Source organism: Lynx rufus, unplaced genomic scaffold (assembly GCF_022079265.1).
Source record: "Lynx rufus isolate CCGP_SWC_20201006 ecotype Redwood Valley unplaced genomic scaffold, mLynRuf1.p SCAF_4, whole genome shotgun sequence".
Lineage (NCBI taxonomy): Eukaryota > Metazoa > Chordata > Mammalia > Carnivora > Felidae > Lynx > Lynx rufus.
In genome coordinates this window covers 110049520-110075294 of record NW_025814856.1, presented here as the reverse complement: position 1 = coordinate 110075294, position 25775 = coordinate 110049520, and the positions used below count along the sequence as shown (strand labels likewise).

At 39.3% G+C, this 25775-nt stretch overlaps 1 protein-coding gene across 1 annotated transcript in view; it reads right to left on the bottom strand.

Annotated features, from left to right (window-relative positions):
* The window catches only part of LRRC72 (leucine rich repeat containing 72), a 42149-nt gene extending 18108 nt beyond the window's left edge, over window positions 1-24041 (bottom strand). Inside the window, exons 1-4 of the mRNA XM_047097681.1 lie at window positions 23949-24041; window positions 17851-18005; window positions 13080-13149; window positions 1768-1849 (exon numbers count right to left, since the gene is read on the bottom strand). Coding sequence (XP_046953637.1) covers window positions 1768-1849; window positions 13080-13149; window positions 17851-18005; window positions 23949-24041 — 400 coding nt within the window. The remainder of the gene's footprint in view (window positions 1-1767; window positions 1850-13079; window positions 13150-17850; window positions 18006-23948) is intronic.
* Window positions 24042-25775: the final 1734 nt, after the last annotated feature.

Genomic DNA, 25775 nt, shown 5'->3' with positions numbered 1-25775 from the left:
GTGGGAATGTAGAGTCAATTTCTTCCCACTGTTATTGTTTTACATTTTTTCCTGTAGCTATCATTTTTCTGTTTGATTTCAGAGAGGTTATTTTCTTTACTCTTCTTTTTATTGTGTTTTGTTTTGTCACTGTTACTTAGATTTATAAGGCCAATCAAGGGAATAATTACTCATTTGAATTGGTACTTTCCCCGAAATTGCGCAGCTAAATATTTTCTTCACACAATAGGAAGAATATTCACATTACTTTTGTTTATTATAAATTTCACATTTCCCTGCATTTTTAGCATAAATGAAAGTGGGTTGTGTCTTTACTATAGCCACATCATAGTTGAATTGGAAGATTTTCTTTCACAGTACATGAAATCATGGTGGATCTTTTTTTTTTTTAATGTTTATTTATTTATTCTGAGAGTGTCTGTGTGCAAGCAGGGGAGGGGCAGAGAGGGAGATCCCAAGCAGGCTCTGCACTGTCAGTGCAGAGACAGAAGCAGGGCTCCATCGTGCAAACTGTGAGATCATGACCTGAGCAGAAATCAAGAGTCGGATGCCTAATGGACTGAGCCACCCAGGTGCCCCGAACTCACGGTGGATCTTAAAATTTATGGTATTTTGATCCTATGATACATGATATTAAAAAAATGTTTTGTGCTGTACCTTTTGTATTTCATGATCATAGTACATCATGTACTTTTATATCTGACTTGAAACTGTCAGCTTAGATACGTAAAATTAATTCAGAGTGAAAGAGGAATTTGTCTGGCAAAAATTATAGCCACTAAAAACATTAAGAATATTTATAAAATCTTCATAAAGTTTATAAAGTTTGAGTGGCAAAATTTCTATTTAAAAAAATTTTTTTAACGTTTATTTATTTTTGAGACAGGGAGAGACAGGGCATGAACAGGGGAGGGTCAGAGAGAGGGAGACACAGAATCTGAGGCAGGCTCCAGGCTCTGAGCTGTCAGCACAGAGCCCGATGCGGGGCTAGAACTCACGGACTGCGAGATCATGACCTGAGCCGAAGTCGGCCGCCCAACCAACTGAGCCACCCAGGCACCCCCAAAATTTCTATTTAAAGCATTCTTTTACATTTTGAATAAGGTATATGACAATATTTCACTAAAACTGTAGTCTAAAGCACATTTCTTTTTTTTTTTTTTTTAACATTTATTTATTTTTTGAGAGACAGAGTACGAGCAGGGGAGGGGCAGAGAGAGAGGGAGACACAGAATCCAAAGCAGGCTCCAGGCTTGTCAGCAAAGAGCCCGACCTGGGACTCAAACCCAGGAACTGTGAGATCATGAGCCAAACTCGGCACTTAATTAACTGAGCCACTCAGGAACCCCTAAAGCACATTTCTTAAAATGAAATGTATATGAGAGCATTTTATTTTTATGTATTTATTTTTTTAATGTTTATTCATTTTTAGGGAGAGGGAAAGACAGCGCACGCGAGTGGGGAAAGGACAGAAAGAGAAGGAGACACAGAATCCAAAGCAGGCTCCAGGTTCTGACCTGTCAGCACAGAGCCCAATGTGGGTCTTGAACTCACAAACTGCGAGATCATGACTTGACTGGTAATCGGATGCTTAAATGACTGATCCACACAGGCATCCCCATAAGAGCATTAAAAAAAATAGATTTCACTACATATTACCAACAGAAATATTAAAACAGATTATTGCCTGCCATTAGCTATATGATAGTTACCAGTTATTACTCAATTGAAAATCTATTCAAACAGCAGAAAAAATGTAAGACATACCTTCTATCTCGAATATGGCATTGTTGTTTAGATATAGTTCTGTCAGACAATAGTTTCTAGTTAGAAATGTTATTCCATGGAGCTGAAAATGAGAGATAATAATATATTTTCTATAGTAATTATATATATAAATGTGTATGTATATACATATATGTATAAAGTTATAATAAGATCATAGAAGTTTGATGTTTGCTGTTATTATTATTTGTCACCTATTGGTTTGGGCCATGATTTCACATCTAGACTGTCTGAGGACTTTGTGATGAAAAGGATGTGTTCAGATCATTGAAGACAAACCTTTCATAATGTCTTGACCAAACTTCTTTGCATGGTTTTCGAGGCCCCTGTAATCTGGCCTAGCCCCTTTGCTCTATCTAACCTTGTTCCCTCCCAGTTCTGCCTCCTGTAGTCTCATTGGAGGTGGTCCCATGTACCCACTGATTCACCATCACACATTATTTAGTGACTAGTGTGTGCCGCGGGCTCTGTCCTCAACGGTGAAGCCATCTCTGCAGCTGTGTGTGAGTCACGCCTTCTCTTTAGCCTGCTTGACTTTTCTCTCTGGTACATTTCCCATAATTCTTAAGGATCAGCCATTGGCCGGCAGAGCGAATCAAACCATCCTTGAGTGGACCTCTATAGGAGGTGTCCCCTCCTCGGGGGATTTGCTGAAACCATCCTTTGATCTCCTGGCATCTCACTACTGTCTTCGTCTCATCCTGTTTTGACCTACTTTTTGTTTCACGAATCTTGCACCTGCTCCAGCTCTTGGAGTCTATGAACCATCTCTGCTCCTCCAGCTCACTGTTCTTCTGTAAGCAGATCTCAGTTTAGCAGAGAATGGTGTAATCTGAATGCACACAGGAGGGCAGGCCCAGTGCTAACAGCCTGACCAGCCACAACTCTTAGGGCAAGGAAAGGGCAAGGCACAACATCATCCTGTGGCTTAACAGCCCATCTTTTTAAACAAGGACTTTCTTGACAACCTCCACGCCCATGAACCTCCATTGTCTTGACCATTCCCACACTTCATTTGACTTCTACAATTAATCACTTGCTTGCTAGTTTTATGTCTTCATTAAGGAAAGGAAAACCATATTTCTTCGGTATCTTATTGCCTCCACCCCCTCCCCCGTTTTCCTAACAATATAGTGAAGTCACATCTTATTTTTAAGATCAGTTTTGAAATTTAGTTATATGAACTGCAAAGAGTCAAAAGCACTCTTGAAATTCCTCAAATGAACCATTAAGTACTATACCCAGGAAATGGGGTATTCCACTCTAAACTGAATGTCAGAAGTGGCTCTGTTACTCTACCAAAACTCCATTAAAAAAAAAAAATTGACTCTATAACTTGGGTAAAATTTAACAATTTGTTTGAGTTGTGAGGACGGATGAGTCAGAGGCAGGGCGGTATCTTCTAAAAGCTGCAGGTAAGTGAAATATAAGGCTATCTGTCTACTTAGTACAGGATCTATCAGGGAGACTATTCCCATTAATAGTTATTGACCAAGTGCTTCGTATTTTATAAATACAAAAGTATATGCTCATGATTATACATTAGTTTTAAGTGTTTATTAAAGCTTATCATAGGAATTATTGTTATCAGTGAAATGTTTTTGGCCTTTGATGGATTGATTCAGATAGATGCCAACTGTGTGATTAAGTGAGGATTCATTGCGAATTTTAGTCACGCCCTCTCATAGCTCAGAAAAGCTATGTTAGATTTGTGTCCCAAGTTGCACAACTGATTTCTTTAATGAATTGTTTTTTATTTTTCTGTTGTTGTTATATTTGCAACATTTGCAAATTATGAAGCTATAAAAGGCACATGTGCTGTTTATCTCATCATTTCACAGATTCATCTGCACCAAATTATGTCAGCGCCCATGCAGGAGGACCACCAGTAATTTCACCACAGCTTTTGTTAGGTCATAAGAGGGGCTGTGTTCTTCCCAGGTAGGAGACCTAGCAACACAATGAGGGGCGGATCCCAGTTGGCTTCCTATCCCTTTCTACTCTTCCTTCTGGCCTCCTGACAGCAACTCACTGCCTTCCTTCCCCTTACCACTCCCTGATCTAATGATAGCCACACCCGACATAAATATAGAAAACAAACCCCATTGGAAAGCATGACTTTGTCTTCTCTTCTTTTCCAGTTGCCTGCCCGACCACACATTGACAGAACATTTCTAATTAGTCAGGGCTTTAATTTCTCTTGCATTACTTATTAACACAGAAAGAATACTAATAAACTCCATAATTTCATCTTGATTATAGCATCACAGTTTTCACAAGAGCATTAATGTCATTGTACCATGATTACTGGGATTTTAAGACTGCACTGTTTGTTGGGGTGAGATGCATAGGAGAATGGGGTGGAAAGAGATAAAGCCAGATCATGAGGACCCTGGGAGCTATTACAAGATTTTGTGCACAGGAGTGTTACTGTTCAATTTTATTTTAGAAAGAAAATGGCAGAGAAGAAAATGGTTTAGAAAAGATAGTAAGTATAATGGGAGGAGTTGAAAAAAAAAGGGTGTTACGCTAATTCAGAAGAATATATGGTGGCCCAGAGTAAAGTAATGACAGGGAGAAGAGAGGTAGAGGGTATTGAGAGAGAGACAGCTCTAAGGTAGAATTCACAAGACTGAATAGGCATTGCAATGTAGTAAGTTGTTGAAGGCAAGATCTAGGCATGAGAACTGGACACATGCTGATTGTTCTGACATTCATACTGACAGTGTTAAAGTAAAACGTTATTATAATTATCCATTTAGAAAAGTCTACGCTATTAATTCTAAGGATCGCCTTAGGATTTATATTGGATGTGACATTTCACAAATCATTTATTTTAGCTCAAGACTTGGCACATAACAAATGCTCAATAAATCACAGCTATTATTATTTCACCATTATTATTATTATTTTTTTATATAGAGAGAGTTGAGAGTACTTAAAGCACTTACAGGTAACCACTTAAGTACTAGTGGAGAAAAAATTATGCCAGCATGAATTTAGAATTGAAGAGGCATTCATTTATTTTTTTTAAATGTTTATTTCTTTTGGGGGGGAGAGAGAGAGAGAGAGAGAGAGGAAGCACAAGCTGGGAGAAAGCAGAGAGACAGGAAGAGAGAGAGAATCGCAAGCAGTCTCCACACTGTCAGCACAGAACCAGATGTGGGGCATGATCCCACAAACTGAGATCACGACCTGAGCCAAAATCAAGAGTTGGACACTTAACCGACTGAGTCACCAAGGAGCCCCACGGAGGCATTCTTTTAGAACAGGGCTTCTCCACCTCTACAACTACTGACACTTTGGGCCAGAATATTCTTTGTTGGGGTTGGGAGGGCTGTCCTGTGCACTGTAGTATGTTTAACAGCAAATCTAGTCTCTACCCACTAGATGCCAGTAGCACACACACACTCCACTTGTGACAGTCAAAAATGTCTCCAGAGAGTGCCACATGTCCCCTTGCAGGGGAAAGAATGGGGGTGGGGGGCTGTGTGCAAAGTCACTGCTGTTTGATAACTGCTGATTTAGAGTCAAGGGAAGAGGGAAGAGTCATATTTATTAAATGCTAACTATTAGTTGGCCCCTGAGCTAGATGTTTTCACAGACATTATCTAGTGTGATGCTTACAATAGCCCTTTGTTATTTGTTTTATCCCTTATTTATCTAGGAGGAAACTGAGGCTCCGTGAAGTTAACCAACTTTCTCAAGGTAACAACAGAGCAAGGATTAAAATCCAAGTCTGTCTGACTCTTGAATCAAAAACTGGCATATAGTACACCATAATTTGGTTCCTTAAAAAAGAGGAACCTCTATATAAAGTAACCAGAAGACATTAATTTGAACATACATACTTTGAAGTAATAGAAAATATTATCAGTTTAAGTAACGGAAAATACTCTATAAATTATTTTTCTACTATATCAGCAATGTTTTTCACCAAAAATCATATTTAAAATATACCCAAAAATATTTGGTGTGAAACTGACAAAAAATAGAAGAGAATTAATCTCTAAACATATATGTCCAGTATATACTGGGCCAACTAAAATTCCATGATGTATATTGTAAAGCTACTTGAAAAAAAGGTAGTAATCCAAAGAATTCTTTATCAATATTTAAAATAGCACATTAAATATTATTATTTCATTTTTCAAATGCTCTAAGCCGTTTTTAGAACAAGGTATGTTTTACATAAATGAATAAATAAATATATTTATACCCAAACCTTATTGAAAGAACCAATTAAAGTTGTATATATTGGCTTATGGAATATTTTTCATCACTCAATCTAAAAGTTTCCGTTACTCAAACTAAGAGTATTTGCTATTCAAAATATTTTCAAATTAATGTCTTCTGGATGATACGTATATCAATTTATTTAATTTTCATGATAAACTCATAAGGTAAGAGTACTATCGTTACCTTATTTTAAGAAGTGAAACTGAGGTACAGAACTGTTGAGTAACTTGTCCAAGATTACACAGCTAGCATATGGCAGAACTGAGGTTGACTCAGGCTCCAGCGTCCTTGCTGGGAACCACTGCACTTCATTACCATCCAGAGTAGGAAGCTGAGATAGGAAGCTGAGATGTCAGTCAAGCTCATTTCCAGGCTCAGCTTGAGTCACTGGCTTGACTTGCCCCATTCACTTGATCTAATGTTGATCTCTTGGGTAATATGGGTATCTCTCAAAAATTGCTTGCACCTGGCTGACCTACAACCTACCAAGTTTCAAAAACCTAGGGGCAAATCACCGTAGGCCAGTGATTAAAAAACACGATGGCGGGGGGGGGGGGGGGGGGGGGGGGGGGGAGGGGGGCAGCGCCTGCGTGGCTCAGTTGGTTGAGTGTCCAACTTCCGTTCAGGTCATGATCTCACGCCTATGGGTTTGAGCCCCACATCGGGTTCTGTGCTGACAGCTCAGAGCCTGGAGCCTGCTTTGGATTCTGTGTCTCCCTATCTCTCTGCCCCTCCCCTGCTCGTGTTCTGTCTCCCTCTCTCTCTCTCTCTGTCTCTCTCTGTCTTTCAAAAAATAAAATAAAGTGTTAAAAAATTTTAAAAAATGATGAAATTCTATAATTATGTGTTACTTAAAAGGGTATATTGTTGTATGTTTGATGACAGAAATCACAATATCTCCTAAATTTACATAAATGTCTAAGTATTAGTTGGGTAGAGTTTTAATAATACATATTGAATTATGTAGGAGAAGAAAAGAAAAAAGTCAATATACTTCCAGGATTCCTAAGTTCATTTTTATGGTGCTATTGTAGAAGAAAGGAAAACAATGCATTCATTTGTATCTTAGTTCAAAATATGTACAATATGTGAAAATAAAATCTATATGTTAAAATTATTCAGGAATAACTGTATTTATCCAATACAAAGACTTTTATTCTCATGTTTTTCCCTCTGTATTCCATGTTATTGAAATTTTTGTATATGCCCTTTTACAAAATAGGTTACATTTTTTGGTTAAATCATTTTAAATCATAACTAGATACACAGTGTAGATATCTATGAATTTCATAACCATTCAGTGAAGCCTTATTTAGGTTATTTATGTTGATTTACTTTTTTGAAGAGGTTTTAAATATTTGGCAAAACATAATTCTCTCAACAAAGTTGACATAAAGGATAGAATTAATGTTGACCTGAGGCAACAGAAACATGTAAAGCCCAAATTATATGGAATGCATGCTAGTTCATTTTATTCCTTAACAGTTCTTATGCTCTGCTATGGGATTTGTGCTGCTCTAAATTTGTTTTTCAGAACAAGGTATGTTATATATAAATGAATATATAAATATATATACCCCAACCTTATTGAAAGAACCAACTAAAATTCCATAATATATGTTGTAAAGCTACTTGAAAAAAAGTAGTAATTCAAGAACTCTTTACAAATATTTTAAACAGCACATTAAAAATAATTATTTCTTTTTTCAAAATTGTGAATTGCTAATTTTGAGCATCAATGTCCCTTCCTAAAATAATCAAATTTGTGCTATTTACAAAATTCTCAATATGTGCTGAATGCTTGGGAGATAGGAAAGAGTAACATATCTTAATGGTGTAGAAGAATGAGTCCAGGATCTTTCTTTCTTTCTTTTTTTTTAATGTTTATTTATTTTTGAGAGAGAGAGAGAAAGAGAGAGACAGAACATGAACAGGGGAGGGGCAGAGAGAGAGGGAGACACAGAATCAGAAGCAGGCTCCGGGCTCCACGCTGTCAGCACAGAGCCCATCGTGGGACTTGAACTCACAAATCTTGATATCATGCCTGAGCCAAAGTTGGACGCTCAACTGAGTGAGCCACCCAGGTGTCCCAGAGTCCAGCATCTTTCTCAAAGCAATTTTGCTTATTTTAATCTGACCATTCTCTGTTTAGTTAGTATGGAATATGTTATTATAAATAAGTATTTCAATTCTTTTTTACATGATGAAGTTTATGAACAATACCTTTGCCAAAAGAGGTACTTTTATTTAGATTTAGTTTGTAAAATGTGTCACCTATTTGGTCATTGCTACATGGCACAAACTCAGATTCCATTTTGACAGTTGTTTGGTGAAGCAACATACGGGTTTTTCATCAAGTGCTTCTTCTAATCTGAGACAAATGAAATATACCCAAGTACTGGCCGTTCTTCCAGAAATAAAAGGATACTAGCATTGTGGCACCAATATTAAGAGTTCATTATTGGGGCACCTGGGTGGCTCAGTCCGTTGTGCGTCCGACTTCAGCTCAGGTCATGATCTCACAGTTCGTGGGTTCGAGCCCTGCATCAGGTTCTGTGCTGACCGCTTGCTCAGAGCCTGGAGCCTGCTTCAGATTCTGTGTCTCCTTCTCTCTCTGCCCCTCCCCCACTCACGCTTTGTCTCACTCTGTTCCTCAAAAATAAATAAATGTAAAAAATTTTTTTTTTAAAAAAAGAGTTCATTATTGAATGAATTAAAAAACAATTTTTGAGGTGATGAGCCCAAACACAAAAAGATCAAAAGTATAGACCACTTGAAATTGAAGTATAAAATGCAAATCACTCAACTTCTCATGGAAGGTTGGAAAGGATTAGCTGTGGACCTAAAATTCCCTCGGTCAGGCATTCTAGAAGATGAGACAAAGAAGGGAGTATTTAAAAGGTTTCGGTTAATGTGCATCTAAGAGCAGCGACCTCCCACTAATTACATGAGGAGAGATGAGAAAAGGTGACCCAGAAATGGAGGTGCTGCAGAATTAGTGAATATCTATGCAGTATGAGGAAGAAATAGGCCCTCAGAGAGCATAATAAAGGAACCAGAGTTGCCTGAGCAAACCTAGGAAAGCTGGGGAATTGGAAGCAACTTTTACCTATTGAATCTGCAAGTCCAGGGTCAGATTAGATGCTCCAGTTTTATCACCCACTAGAGAATGATGAGGAAACATACACCTGCTTCTAGCCATGTTAGGTTCCAAATACACCAAACTACATTCATTGCCTCCCAAGAGTATAGCTTTCTCATATTCCATTCCAGATAGTTTGCAAATGCCATGCCCTTACCATGAGTAGAGAGAGCCACTCCCTTGGCTCCCTTGGCAGCCACTCCCTCTGCCCTTCTTAATTTTATGGTTAGAGCAGGTACCATCACATTTATTGTTACATTCTGTCAGTAGCCTAACCGTAAGTACAAAATGAGCCACATCAGATAGGATGTTTTGGCTTCAGGTAACTTCTGAGCTAAACTCAAACTGGCACATAGATGAGAACATTTATTACCCCACATACCAAGAAGTCCAGAGGCTATGAGAGCCTCAGTCCTAGTATCACAATGAGTCCCTGGGCTGAACTTTTCTCTAAATGTTGCTTACATTCTCATGCTGAGAGGATGGTTCCTGGCTTCATATCTAGGCAAGAAATTATCGAGGAACCAAGGGACCTCTCTTCTAGTGCTCCCTTTTAGGACTGAGGAAACGTCTCACAGAAGCCTCCTAGCAGATGCCCCCTCTGTCTCTATTACCATAATTGGGTTATGTGCCCATTCATTGACTAGCCACTCACAAGGAGGATGGGATTATCCCGATTGGCTTAGACAGTATAGGATCCATTCCCTGCAACTGGTGATGGGGTCATCTACCTGATTAAAAAAGAGAAGTATGTACCAAAACCTAAATTCAGATTCTGCTGTTTAGGTAAAAAGAGAGAATGGATATTGGATGGACAACCAATAATATCCAATACACATTCCTCAACAAAATTCTTGAGTATAAAAGAGTAAACAACAAAGATGTGTTCATTTTACTTTACCACTTTGTGCCTTGGTTTTTCCTAAATAGAGGGTAGTTCAAGATACTCTCTAATGTAAGAACAATGCCAGTCACAGATTCTGGTCATTGTTAACAAAATGTTGCAATTCTAAATATTTACATTCCTGTGTCAGTGTTGATGTTTTTCACTGTATTTTTACACATCATTTCAATGCTGGTGTATTAACTTCTTTGCGGTCATCCTAGTGCTATCTAGATTTTAAAGAAAAGTAATGGGGCGCCTGGGTGGCGCAGTCGGTTAAGCGTCCGACTTCAGCCAGGTCACGATCTCGCGGTCCGTGAGTTCGAGCCCCGCGTCAGGCTCTGGGCTGATGGCTCAGAGCCTGGAGCCTGTTTCCGATTCTGTGTCTCCCTCTCTCTCTGCCCCTCCCCCATTCATGCTCTGTCTCTCTCTGTCCCAAAAATAAATAAACGTTGAAAAAAAAAATTAAAAAAAAAAAGAAAAGTAATAATCGTGGGGCTCCTGGGCAGCTCAGTCGGTTAAGGGTCTGACTTCCGCTCAGGTCATGATCTCATGGTTAGTGGGTTCGAGCCTGCAGCAGGCTTTATGCTGACAGCCCAGAACCTGGAGGCTGCTTCAGATTCTGTGTCTCCCTCTGTCTCTGCCCCTCCCCCGTTCACGCTCTGTCTCTCTCTGTCTCTCTCTCTCTCTCAGAAATAAATAAACATTAAAAAAATTAAAATTAAGTAAAAAATAAAGAAAAATAATAATCAAAATTTTACATATGGATTTTGTTGAAGTACTATCATAACTAGTATGCTCATTGGAGCTTGGGATCCTGAATAAGACTTCATTTTTTTAAATTAATTAATTTTTGAGAGAGAGAGAGAGAGAGCACAAGAGTGAGCAAGGGGCAGAGAGAGAGGCAATCCCATGAGGTGCAGAGGGAGATAAAGAGAGGGAGAGAGAGTGCAGAGCCCAGAGCAGGGCTTGAGCTCACCCAAAGTGGGGCCTCAACTCACTGTCCGTGAGATCATGACCTAAGCAGAAGCCAGATGTTTAACCAACTGAGTCACCCAGGTGCCCCCTAAATTAAGGCTTTAATTTTTCATGGACTATAAGTATTCAGCAGCTTAGCAACCAGCCAATTATTGACCAATAGGAAAGCTTACAGGAGCTCATTTACTTATCGAATGAACACCGGATTTTTGGGTAAGATATCTTTTCATTGCTATATGAACTAAGTAAGTCTATTTTTTTCTTTTTAGTTTTTTTAATGTTTATTTATTTCTGAGACAGAGACAGAGCATGAGTGGGGGAGGGGCAGAGAGAGAGGGGGACACACAGAATCCGAAGCAGGCTCCAGGCTCTGAGCTGTCAGCACAGAGCCCGACGCGGGGCTCGAACTCACGGACTGGGAGATCATGACCTGAGCCGAAGCCGGACGCTCAACCGACTGAGCCACCCAGGCGCCCCAGTAAGTCTATTTTTTAAAAGAACAAAGTTAAATGATGATGATTTTGGAAATAATATAGTGAGTTTGTTGAATGTAAATAACCAGGCACATGAAGAGAAATCAGCCTCCTCCATTCCTTCCCCACCCACTGCCCTTCAGAAACAAAAGAAAGTAAAATAGTTGAGCGTGTGTACCATCCTTTCCTATGTATATAATGTGTCTCAAGTCAATTGTGTGAAAATTCAATGACTGGAAATGGGATAGTGTCCACTAACACAAAGCTAAAAGATATTTAAAAATCCCTAATTATATCTTTCCCTGTAGACACATTGCTGATATTTGAACACGTTCTTTCCTTCAGAGCTGAACACCACAAGAGGCACACGTGAAAAACAAAGATTAGTCAGTCTGGCCATGCTTCTGATGATTTCCATCTTTTTCTAATCAGAGGGCGCACACTGTGACCCAGGATCATTTTTGGCAGAGTGTTTAAAAGAGTTTTAAACTTGTGTGCCCTTAAGTGGTGCGTACACTTTCCATTTCAGTTGCTAGTCGCCTGGGCCTTGAAGGTGATTTGTTTGTTCTCTCAGAAATCATTTCAAGCTCATGAGACTTATACTTACACTTAATATGAGAAGCACTTTCATTTTCCATTCCCCACTTAGTTAGTTAAGAAAAAAAAAGAGAAGACTGAAAATGCCATGTAATATTGAAATGCTTGTATAAACATGGCTGCTTAGGGATTCTGTGCTTTGAGTCGGGACTACTGTTGACAAGCAGACTACTGCTGAAAACTGAAATTATTTCTTTTTAATCAGCTGGTATTTGAAAGTCGAAATTCAGAATGTTAAGATTGGATCATGAGTTCATAATGAACAAAACCCAAGCTATTGGGAAGTCAAATTTTTGAAAGTTGAGAATAACCGACTAACTGATGATTGTCTAAGCTCGCATTTTAGTTCAGTTCTGCTCTTTGCCTTGGAAAGAACTTGGAGCCCCAGCCAGGCACCCACTATGGGGGAGGCAGTGGGAGGGCACTGCCTCCCAAACTCTAGCCTCCAAGAGAACCTTTAAGGGCCATACTCAGTGAACTTCCCTGCAGGTGGGGACATGGTGGCTTATTGTCTGGCACTTCCTGAGAAAGTAGATCGGCTTAGGTCACTGGGAGGTGACCACCCGCTTGGCTTCTGACAGCAGGACAAAGGTGTGTGAGTGCTGGGAAGTGCATGCCAGACCACTGAAGGAATATTGATCTGGGGTACTTTACAAGAGATCCTGCCCAAGGGAGTAGTTTGCCACAGCCCAGAAACTGTCAGTTTCAGGTACCACTGGGATAAAAGGGGAGGAGGAGTTGGGAGAGGCCAACGAAGAGGAATTAGACTTGAAAAAACCTACTTTGGAATAATCCATTAAAAGAAAAAAAGTTGACTTTACACACCTGTTAGTACCAGAGGGTACAGATCACGTAAGAATTTTGTTTCTTACTTAAATTAGGAGTATAGAATATTAATACTTTTAAAGATTAGCTTCATCAAAAACATGAAATTAAGATTGTGATTTAACTATAGAGCTATTTAAAGATAAAATAGAACTACCTTATTGTGATGTAGCCATAAGTATTTTAATTTTTTAAACCTAGAGAGATCAATGACTTCCGTCAGTTCCCTGGAAAGGAAAGAAAAAAATTAACATTAACAACAATTAATTTAATTTAATTTAACAATTAATTAGCAACAATTAATTTATTCATGGGTAAGGTGGGTTATATAGTAGGTCTTTGGAATAACTGTAAAGGCCTCTCTCTTTGTTCTTTCAAAGTTGTTGGCACACCTCTCTACTAATTTCCAAAATACCATCGTTACACTTCATTCATTTGAATTAAGATTTTGTCAGCCAGTTAAAGAAAATACTTAAGGAAAACATTTGATCACATTCCTAGAAATTTACATCTCATTGTGATTACATTTATTGGCACCACAATTAAAAAAGGAGATTTGGGGGCACCTGGGTGGCTCAGTTGGTTGAGTGTCCGACTTCAGTTCAGGTCACGATCTCACAGTTTGTCAGTTCGAGCCCCGCTTTGGACTCTGTGCTGAGAGCTCAGAGCCTGGAAGATGCTTCAGTATCTGTGTTTCCCTTCCTTTCTGTCCCTACCCCACTCACTCGTTTGCACTTTCTCTCTCTCTCTCTTTCAAAAATAAATATTCAAAAAAAAGGTTTTACTGGGTACAGGGCAGAGGGGGAAAAGTGAGTGTGGAAGACCTTGGACTTGCACATAAATGTGGAAAACACCATCAGCTCCTACTTCCACAGTGTCTTTGAGGTTCTTACTTTGGGGTTGTCCAGATCTTGGCCACATTGTACTTAAGACGTGGAAATGGCAGTATGTCAAAAGACAGAGACTAGGTAGTGTTTTATTCTTCCTTTGTTGTTTATTAATTATGGGATCAAAATATCACCATCCTTTTTGAATTATACAGGTGGTCCTGAGTCCTGTTGCTATGTGGCTCACTCAGCAAAGGGACAGGCCTGGGGTGGAGAGGGGGAATTATCAGTGAAGTGGGAAAAATCCTGAGAATAGTCAGCCCTTGACTGCTATGGGCTCAAATATTCAGATCTCTTTTATTTCTAATGGCAGAAACTGTGTGCCCAGGCTGGGTACGTACATATATATGTCTCTATCAAACATTGGCATAGAGCACACACTCTGTGGCAGGCACTTTTCTAAGCCCTTAAAAATTGTTAATGTTAATTAATGTTATACACATTAACTCATTTGTGGTAACATCCTTTCACACATTTTTGTGGGTTTTTTTTTTTTTTGGCTTTGCGACACTGAGGGACTAGTATTTTCCTATTTTTTGTGAAAACGTATTTTGTAAATCACGCAAACAACATTTCTAAACAAAAGAAACTTTCTCACCGACTTTTCATATGGAGAGATTTCAAAATTCAGAAAAGTTGAAGGAATAGTACATTGAAAGCTTGGATAGCCCTCACAATTTTTAATATTTTGCCACACCTCTGCTCGCTATCTCCAATCTATATAATATATGTCCTTATTGTTTGGTAGTTTTCTTGGTGAACCACTTCAACATAAATTGCAGACTTATCATCGTAGGGCTCTCGCTCTTAAACACTTGAGCATGCGTATCCCTCAAATAGGGACATTCTCCTGCAGAGGCACAATACCATTATCACCCCTAAAAATTAAATTGAATTCAATAATATCGCCTACCATGCTTTTCATATTCAAGTCGTCCCTGTTGCTCCTGCACATCTTTGTTTCAATCCAGAATCCCATCAGTATCCATGCACTGCATTTTTAGTTGGTATAATACCTTAGTTTTGTTAAATTTAGAATAGTCACTCCCTCTCCTTTTATTACCTTCACACTGACTTTGTGAAGAGCCCAGGACATTTTTCTGAGAAATTGTCTCACATTCCTGATTTGTCTGATGGCTTCCTCATGATTAAATTCAAGGAGGGCCATTTTTCAGTTACAAAGGTAATGATTGCCGCGTCACATTATGAAGCAAGTGGTGCCACTTTGCCCCACTCTTGGTGAAGGAAGTTCAGTCATGGGGTTCAGGCTGCATCTGCCAAGTTTCTCCATTGTAAAAGTATATGAATGTTGTCATTGAGCAGTTATGTGTGGGGCAAAACTCTAACGACTGTGTGTATGTCTTGTCCCCCAATAACTTATTCAATGGATTTAGCTTCGGTTGATGATACTTAGTGAATCAGAAGATTTGGGATTATAAAATGCTGATTTTTCTGATGCTCTCATTCTTTTTACACTTATTAGCTGGTATTCTGTTAAGATGGGTATCAAGGAGGGCACTTGTGAGAAGCACCAGATGTTATATGTAAGTGATGAATCACTAAATTCTACACCTGAAACTAATATTACACTGCATGTTAACCAAGTGGAATTTCAGTAAAAACTTGGAAAGAACATCCACCCCTGCCCTTTCTTTCTTTCGGTCATTCTCTTCCACAACTTACTTGTATTTGAAGAGTTTTTTCTTAAACCTTTTCCGTTGTTGTTGTTTTGTTTTGTTTTGTTTTTTAATTCTCAGAGTATCCCAAACAAAAGACTTCAAGCAGAGTACATGTCCTTTAGACATGCACTCTTGGTTGTTGAACACTTCTCTGGTACCCAAAATATTCCAGACTCCTCAAATCAACTCCTAATAGGAGACTTATACGCATAATGCATTCTCCTCCACTGTAGATATGCAGCCTATTTCTGGGAAGAAGAATTTGGATCCTGGTACACCTAAATTATTGCACTGGGCAATAATGATAATACATTAACTTCATCCATTCCCATGAGAAATAAAACAATCATTATGTGGTAGGAGAGAAACTCAAGCCCCACTTAGAGGATTTCCCCAAGGATTTCCCAGAAAAGTTATTTTAATACATTAATACTTTGAAATATCAATTGTGTCAAATTAAGGTCACTAATTTTCTTGTACTAGTTGTATTATATAAGGTAATAAAGTTGATTCCCTTTTAAAAGGACTTTCATTCAAGTCAGAAGGGTAAATTCTGCACATAAACCTGTTAGAAATCAATAAAGGGCTGTTGCCCTTTATTTCGGGGTGATGCCAGTGGAAGACAAAGAGAAGAAATCCTACTACTAATGATGGTAATGACTTTTGGCGACAATAACATGTTAGCTCTGTTGTCACAGTATGCATTCTCCATGATTACTCAAGGAAATAATTGATTTTGTTGTTGTTGTTTTATTTTGTTTTGTTTTCCTGTTTGGCAACAGAGACTCCAACAAATAGCCTAGTTTACCCAGTTTAATGGTACCCGGGCAGAGAAATACATATAGTTTTTGTACCCAGATGTATTAAATAATAACTTAGTATTCTTAGGGTATAAAATGTATTGTCCTTTAGTTGAGAAGACCAGTAATTACTCACTGTCAGAGGATCAATATTTCTATTTTTTTCTAGTGTTTCAAAGCTTTTCTTATAGTTATCTGCATACCCTTGTACTACACAGATGTTAAAATCATGAAAGGCTTAGAGATGCGATCTTTGGCCACATAAAATATGTATTATTATTATAAAGCTAGTTGATCTATAGAGAGATTCAAAGCATGACTTTAAGTGTGTCAGAATTATCTACTATATCTGTTCCATTCTAAAATATCCATTTTTAAAAATCTTAAATTGGCCAGCTCTTTTTTTTGTTACTATCAAGAGATTTAGAAACGTTACCAAGATAAATATTTTGCTCTGCACTTATAATCTAAAAAAAATTATACATCACAAAAGAAATATGTTTATTAATAAAGGATTTCCACAAATCACCAGCAATAAAGTGACTGACTTCAATGATAGAGTGGGACATTTGCTTCAAAAAGTAGCTGAGTTCCAAAGATTACATGAGTCGAAATATGTCTAGCCTATTTTAAAATAATACATAGAATTCATAGAGATTGAAAAGCATGAAAGGGGGAAAGAAGAGTAGGAGTAGGGTCATTGTTATTAAATTCAAAGTATAGCCGCACAGATGTCACTTGTTGGCTAGTAAAAACTGTGGTCCAGTCCAACCCATAACTTCTTCTTCCTCCTACACATGGGGTTCTATCTCAGGCATTGTGACTGCTCTGTAGAAGAGCCGACATTGCCTCTCCCACCTTGGGGAGTTGGAGGGGCATGAAAGGGGGTTGTTACAGGAAGAGGTTTTCTTACTTACCTGTAAAATTAGTATAGGGGTTGTTGGCTAGGGGTATAATATAATAGGATTATTATTATAGTACAGAGGTATAATGAGCCGCCATTCTGTAATAACAGTAATAATATTAACTGTATTAATGCTCACTGAGTGCTTACTGTCAACCAGGCCCTTTACTTTCTACTATCACACCTAATCTTCACCCAACAACCCTGTGAAGCAGATAGCATTGTTATACTCAGGCAGGAGCCATGGTAGGTAAAATGCGAGTCCCATTTACATGTGAATTTCAGAGAAACCCAAGGAAGTGTAAGACATACTTAATACTAAAGAAAAATTATATTCATCTGTTTCTCTGAAACTCACATATAACTGGACTTGCTCTATGTTTATTTGCTAAATCTGACAACTCTAAGTTTTATGACATGCCCAAGATTACACAGCTGGAAGAGACAGAGCTGGGATTCACACTCAGCCTGGCTCCATAATCTTTGTTTTTATCCATTTTAATTTTGCCTTTCTAATAGAGACGCCAGTGAATGGTAAAGTAATTAGAGGTTGGTACTTGCCTAGCCAGTCCTTGGGGAAAACAATGGAAAAGAACATGTGAATCTGTGAAACATTATAATATGATGCTCTTCTAATTCTTATATAAAGGACACTTACTTTTGAGAAAGGAACAGCTCAAAGACATCAGCATCCCTCTTGTGGCCACATATCTTTAGCTGATCTTCAACTGCCTGATAACATATAATTAATCTGTCAAGCCACATTCCACTGAGCAAAAATACAGAGACATTTGCAGTCAATAACAATAACATCTACAAGAAGATCAAAAGAAAGGTGAATAAGGAGGCAGCCACTCTAAACTAATAAATTTCAACACTACAATTATATATTATTTAATCATTTTTGTGGTTGAATTTCATTATCCTTAATCCTGGGCACAGATGTGTAAATAATTTTTAATCAAAAAGAAAAAAAGTTTGTATGTGTACATACTAACCAAAAGCAAGGTTTTTTAAAAATTTTTCTATTTATTTTTGAGAGAGAGAGAGAGAGAGAGAATGTGAACAGGGGAGAGCCTGAGAGAGAGGGAGACAGAGAATCTGAAACAGGCTCCAGGCTCTGAGCTATCAGCACAGAGCCCGATGCAGGGCTCAAACCCATGAACCATGAGATCATGACCTGAGCCTAAGTTGGACACTTAATCGACTGAGCCACCCAAGTGCTCCCAAAAGCAAGTTTTTGATTTTCTATGAGGCAGAATGATTTGGCCTTTAAATATTCTTAAATGTTCTTTCAAACATGAAGAATTCATATTTGGTAGCTTTTTCATAAAGCTTACAGAAGATCCTTGGTATCACCATTGCAGGTAGAGTAGGATACAATACATATTATTGTACAGGTGTTTCACATTGTAACTTCTCAATAAACGTCAGACCAATGAATAAGTGAATAGATATCATTTCCCTTTCTTTGCAAATGAACAGTATCTTCATTTTTCACGAGTTACTAACATACTTGCACCGTGGGAATTTTTGATGGGAAAGAAGTAATTTTTATTCCCATAGGCTTTGTTTTGAAAATACAAATCCAACAACAGCAATTTAAGTGCTTTGCTTTTTCTTTTTAAGAGCCTTTGCTAAATTACAAAATAACATTTACAAGCCACATGGCCTAAAATGATACGGAAAAATTAAAGCCCATCTATAATTTGCCATGAAGGAGTAAAGCTAACAAGACACAACAAAAGTGGAAAGTATAATTGTTGCACTACTGGAATCTTATAAACATTGTAATTACCAGAGTCAAAACAATCACCAAATTTCAGCTGGGATTTGTCGTGGGTGGTGAGGTTGTGTTGTCAGCGATTTATGAAATTTTGACAATAGCTTTGTTATTTAGTAGAGGACGTTAAGAAGAGTTAGATTTAATGGAATGAACAAATATTGAAAGAAGAGAGGAAGATAGATATACCAGGGATTGAGAGTCATTGTTAATGTATTTCCCAAACTTCCTTTGTTACCTTGTTACACAAGGTGGATCTTGGGGCTTAGAGAACTCATTGGCTCAGGTGGAGGCATTTCCATCAGGGCATTTTGAGACTCTATAAAGAGCAAGCTGAATTGGGGGCTTGGATAAACCCACTGGATCAGGCTTAGGCATCTGGATCTGGATATTTTAACTTAACCATCTAAACTATCAGCTTCTACTATAAACAGCCAATTGCAAGTGTGTTAAAGTGTTTGGGATGTTAAAATCCAGCCAAAGTAGAATTAACAATTTGCAGCTCTCCGTGAAAGTTTTAAACGGGCTTTTAACTCAATTCCACCATTCTACACCTAGCACTCAAAAATATACTAGTCTGCATATGTGCGTGTACCTGCACACACACACACACACACACACACACACACACACACACACAATGTGAAGTTCATTGTTCATCTCAGCATACATTTTCTATATTTGTGAAATATGCCCCCTTTATTGGAATATAGGTTACATTAACATGTAACTTCACAAGAATATAGTGTAGTAGCTTAAAAATATATAGAGACAGATATCTAAACATATAAAGATATCCAAAAGTAAAAATGCCATTGGCAGTATAACATGTGCTAATACCATTTTTGTTACCAATGACATGTATACACATACATGTGTGCATTTGCACACACTCCAAGTCGGTAACAAAAGTGATCACTTGAGATCATGGGGGACTTTCATTTTCTAACCTGTACATTTGAAAATAATTTTTGGATATTTTAAGAAGTACATATTAATTCAGTAATTGGAAATTGACACAAACTTTGAAAATTTAGAATAAATATTGTAAGGGTTTGAGTCAAATTTTGAAAATGAAGAGATGAAAAGGGAAATTGAAACAATCAGCATAATATGCAAATCGCTGGTGTAATTATTTACACAGCTTTTCATCATAGTATGTTTCTTTCCAACCAAAGATTTGGTATGAATCTAGTAACAAGTATTAATGTCAAAGTGCCAAAGAACACGAAAACGTGCCAAGAAGTTTCAAGTTTCAGAGCATCCGTGGTGGAGCAGTTCCAGGTCCCAATCAACACACAACTTCACGAGCAGCATATCCCTTTCATCTAAAGAAGCACAACAAGCATTCATTCCCTGAACTCTGTTTCTATTGTGGTAAAATATATATAACATGGAATTTACTATTTTAATGGTACAGTGCTGTGGCATTGAGTGCATTTACATGGTAGTGCAACCTTGGCCACCACCCATCTCCAGAAGTTTTTGTTCTTCCCCAGATGAAACTCTGTACCCGTTAAACACTAACTGCCCACTTTCCCCCTTCCTCCGGCCCTCCGGCAACCATCCTTCAGTTCTCTCTCTCTATGGATTTGACTACTCCAGGTACCTCACCTAAGCGGAATCAGACAATATCTGTCCTTTTATGCCTGGTTAATTTCACTTAGCATAATGTCTCCAGGGTCCATCCATGTCGTAGTGTGTGTCAGAATTTCCTTCTTTCTTAAGGCTGAATAATATTTTTTCATAGGTATTTACTACATTTTGTTGTTCCATTTCTCAGTCTATGGACACTTGGGTTGCAGCCATCTTTTGGTTTTTGCCAATAACGCCGCTGTGAACGTGGGTGTACGAACATCAATTTGAGTCCCGGTTTTCACTTCCTGTGAGTGTAATATACTCAGAAGTGGGATTGCTGGATCATATGGTAATCCTATGTGCAATTTTTTGAGAAAACACCATACCATTTCCGTAGCAGCTGCAGAAAACAGCATTCTCTAAGATGGACCATTTTTAAAATAGTGGTTCCATCATTTGCTGAACCACAGACCCCCGAGTGCTTAGTTCAGGTGGTGACTAGTTTAGTTTATTAGACTAGCGAATAAATGTAGTGATGAATCAGGTAAGGTGTCCGCTGTCTGTGAGCAAAGCTTTTACTCAGAGAGCACAGGACACACAGAGCTGTAAAGGAAGGTTACAGGTGTTAAGGGACATGGGACAATGAGGATATGCTCTGATGAATACAGAGGGAGAAGAAATTACTGTCAGCCTAGGAACTCCACGAACATTTCAGGGCATGAGTGACAGTTAGGCTGGACCTGAAAGGGTAATGAGAAATTAAAAACAGAATATTGATGAGCGTGCTTCTAATCAGAAGGGAGCAAATACACAATGGAGAAGAAGCAAGGAAAGAAAGTATGACACATGTATGGTTTGTGGTCTTTGAATGCAGTGAAAGGCCTGTGGAAGGTAATTGTGAGAAATATACTAAGAAAGGTGGATTGGCGTCATATTATCTATGCTCGGAAGTGTGCACTTACTCACTGTGCAAACAAAACTTTTATAGGCCCGAAGAACTCAAACTTAAAATCACATGTTGTATGTAATCTGTAACTTAAAATCAATTTCATTTTATAAGATATATATGAAATACATATTTTAGCAACATGATAAAGTCAGCGCAAGAGAGTCCAACAAAGTTCTCTTTTTTTTCCCGTCATAACTACATCCATGCTTTTAAACACTCTCCAACATGGGGCGCCTGGGTGGCGCAGTCGGTGAAGCGTCCGACTTCAGCCAGGTCACGATCTCGCGGTCCGTGAATTCGAGCCCCGCGTCAGGCTCTGGGCTGATGGCTCAGAGCCTGGAGCCTGTTTCCGATTCTGTGTCTCCCTCTCTCTCTGCCCCTCCCCCGTTCATGCTCTGTCTCTCTCTGTCCCCCCCCAAAAAAATAAATAAATAAACGTTAAACACTCTCCAACATCAAGTTATTTGAAAGACATTTTTATTCCATCTCTTTTGGTGCCCTTGCTGTGCTGGTACTCTAAAACAAGGGGCTTGAGAACTCTGGAGTGATTAATTCAGCACTGGACTCCATTCTGGGGCAATAGGAATTAAGGGATGTTTAAACTGCAGAAAAGTTGTGACAAAGCAAGGCCTCAGGAAGAAGACTCTAGCAGGCGGAACAGGTACAATCGGCTGAGGCGCAGAGACAATGGCAGGTGGGAGGCACGGCTGCCACTGGCAAATCAGGGCGAGGCCCCAGGAGAGTCGAAAGCGGGAATGAGTGCCAAACAGACAGGACAGAGGGTGTGCGGAGAGAACGGATGGCAACTGGCAAATAAGAAGGTTGAGAACGAGGGCGAGCAAAGTCACAGGTGGTGATGATCATGTGAGGACGTGAAGAGGAGGAGGTGTCTTGGAAGGGAAAGTGAATTCAGCTGGAAATGCTGAAACTGTGGCGCTGGCGGCTGGGACACACGGGTCGAGACATCCACCAGAAAGCTGCAGGTGGAAGTGTGGATCTCACCAGAGATGTCAGGGTGGGTATGCACAGTGTGGTGAGTCAGGTCCCTACAGAGGAGGGAGCGGGACCCAGGTTAGATGGTCGGCAGGTGTCTCCATTTATAGAGAGGAGGGAATTAGGCTGGGAGCGCAGAAGGAAGGGGGTTTGGGAGATTGCTCACAAAGTTCGGAGAAACAAGAGCAGAGTGGGAGCCAAGAAAGCAAATTTCAAGAAGGTAGAATTTGTTATTTTTTTAAATGTTTTTTAATTTAATTTAATTTAATTTAATTTAATTTAATTTAATTTAATTTAATTTTACTTTTGAGAGAGAGATAGAGAGCAATGGAGGAGCGGGGGGGGGGGGGGGCGGGGGACAGAGGACATGAAGCAGGTTCTATACTGTCAGCAGAGAGCCTGATGCAGAGCTTGAACTCAGGAACCGGAAGATCATGACCTAAGTGGAAACCAAGAGTTGGATGCTTAACTGACTGAGCCACCCTGGTACCCCTCAAGAAAATAGAATCTGAATCTGCAGTGTTATGTAAGGTAGTAGGTAGAGGGTATTACTCAGAAAAGGTGTTGAATCTGGACAACAATGTCAGTTGTCTGATGAGTGGGAACAGTCAGATTTCTAATTAACTGGTTAACAAACCAGGGAAATAAAAGCAATCCAACATGGAATTGCCAATCCAATCTGTCACAGGGAGGATAGCAGCAAGCTTCCTCCACTTCCCTGATGCCTTAGGATCTAGATAAAACAGAAAAAAAAAAATGTTTGATAATTGTGGAATTGTTAAATCCCAGAAGAATGAAGTCTACATCAGAATCTATAGAAGAAAGATTCTGTTTGATGATTTATGTATTCTGATGATAGATAAACTCCTATAGCTACATGCAACTCACATGCACCATAGCTTAGTTAGGACTTACTGTCAGGAGCTTCAGTTCCTTACAGAACCCCAGCCTTGATTTCCATGGTAGCCCCAAGCCTTTCCAGACAAATCCAAGAACCCTTCAACACTTGGCTAGCTCCTATGTCTAACACTTCTGACATTTTTTTCCCCACTCAAACATTCTTTAAGCCTTTATCTTAACTGCCCTCAACTCTGCTTGTACTGTCCATCAAAGAAGAAATGCCATTTCAGGGAATGGCATTTCTGGGTTATATATATTTGTTGCAGAGTCAAGACTCCAAGATTATGTCTTTCTCGCCTACTCCCTAAACCGCCATTGTTATATACGCGGCAGATGGCAAGCCGGAAAAGGTTCATGTCGGTCCACTAGTGTGGACCAGAGGCACCCCCAAACCCTACCCCGGAGATTACGGACCCCGAGCCCCAGCGCAGGGCCTGGGGTTTGCCGTGGTTGCACCCCCTCCGGCCCGACCCCACCTGGCGGCCTCCAACTGACTGGGGCTTTGGCGCAGGGATCCAAGGGTTCGTGGCCTGGAGAAGACGGCACCGCTCACCTTGAGGCTGATCTCCAGGGCAGTTTCCGGAACACTGACTACGCGCGTTGAGTGTCTGAAGGCGCGGGCTAGATGGTTAGGGGCCCAGGCCATCCGGGCACCGAGAGGCCAGCAGTACCTCCTATCCAGCCAGCCCAGCCCGCAGCTCATTCTGTTACCAACAGTTACCGCAAACTCGGCAACTAAAAACCAATCCAAACTAGGGAAGATTTGAAGGCAGTCGCTGACTTCTGTGACGTTTTCACGTGTGGCCCTGCAGCGTCCATCACGTTACACCCTAGACACACTCCTGTTTCCCCGGGGTGCGGGGAAGCGTGCTGTGGATGCCAGAGAGCAGGTGATCAGCTATATATACCAGAGTGCGAGAGAGCACCCCAAAGGCAGTCTCCCAGTAATAATGTCATTGATTTGAGCTCTAAGTATCAATGCAGCTCTCTGAAAATTAGATGTACCGCTGACCACCACGAGGAGGCTGGGGATAAGGTACACCCCGCAGAACCCTAGTGGAGCTTGTAGGAAAAAGGAAAAAATCAGTACCGCTAATCCTGCCTTTATGTAAAATTTTGGCATTCCGCCTCTCATGAATGCTGCTGTATTAATTTTGAATTTCTAAGAAAAAATATTGCCTAAGACATTTATTTTGAGTGCTGACTTTGAATACCTTACGTTTTTGAACTAAGGCCAATGTCTAACTTGCTTAATCCTAGACCTAGTCTTAGGATGGGCACATAGGTGGCATTATGGAGGAGTCCCACGATTCCAGGTGCACAGAAAAATGGAACTCTTGGCGGATCTTATTGTGAACGGCATGGTGGCTGAGTAGCTGAGAAGTCCTCCCTCTGACAGAAAATGGGTAAGTTGAGTCACTGTTTTTGCAAGTCTCTTCCAATCTCTAAGTCTTTTTTTTTTTTTTTTTTACTTGTTGGATCCCCTAGTTCCATTGGAACCTCTTGCATAGGCTGTCATGTGATCTTGTTCATGTGAGTTTTGTTTCCCTCTAGCTTGGGATGCTTGAGATCTGTCTGTGCCATCACTATTTTCTGCCAAGGCCGAGTACACTGCATTCAGTAAACGTTGGTTCAGTTGTATGAGTTGGTTGTGTGGGTCCAAATTTGAACTTGAAATCTAAAAATTAAATGTAGCTTTTAGAAATAAGTCAGGCTACTTGCATTAAAAAAAAAATGCTGGTGTTGGGATAGAGCGTTCAAAGCTGTCTCGGTAGAGAAATCAAACACACACTCTTTTAGTACTTCTTAAAATTATTTGGGTCTGGTGGAGGTGGGTGGGTAAGTGTCTACCAAGTTATCACAGGAGTAATTATCTGAGAGTGTTTGTTGAAGTGGTTTTTATCCCAGAAGTAAAAATCAGTTGAGAGGAATGATCCACTGAGAAAATGCATAAAATAATTTATTGGTTCCTTTTTGCTGTTAATATGAGTTATATAATTTCAGATTATCATTCATGTAGATGCTACATGAAAAAATGGGAGTACATACTATTTGCTCGCTTTTGTACATTATACACATGCGAGTATTAGAATCATATGCAAAATACTTTTATGGAGCATCTTACATAAGTAAACTACTAAGCAGATAATTTCTACTAAGATTACATTGAAAAATTTTATCCTTATTTAAAAAACCTTTTTACTTAATGTTGATTAAGAAGAAAAAAGAAATTAAAAAAATCTATTTTAGTAAAGGAACTCAGGAACTCATTTATTATAGGGTCTTAATGTGTTCTCTCTTGGAGAAAAATTCACCATTTAACTGATCATGAGGACTAAAATAATGCAAATTTAATTATGGAATGTCAAAGATGGAGGTT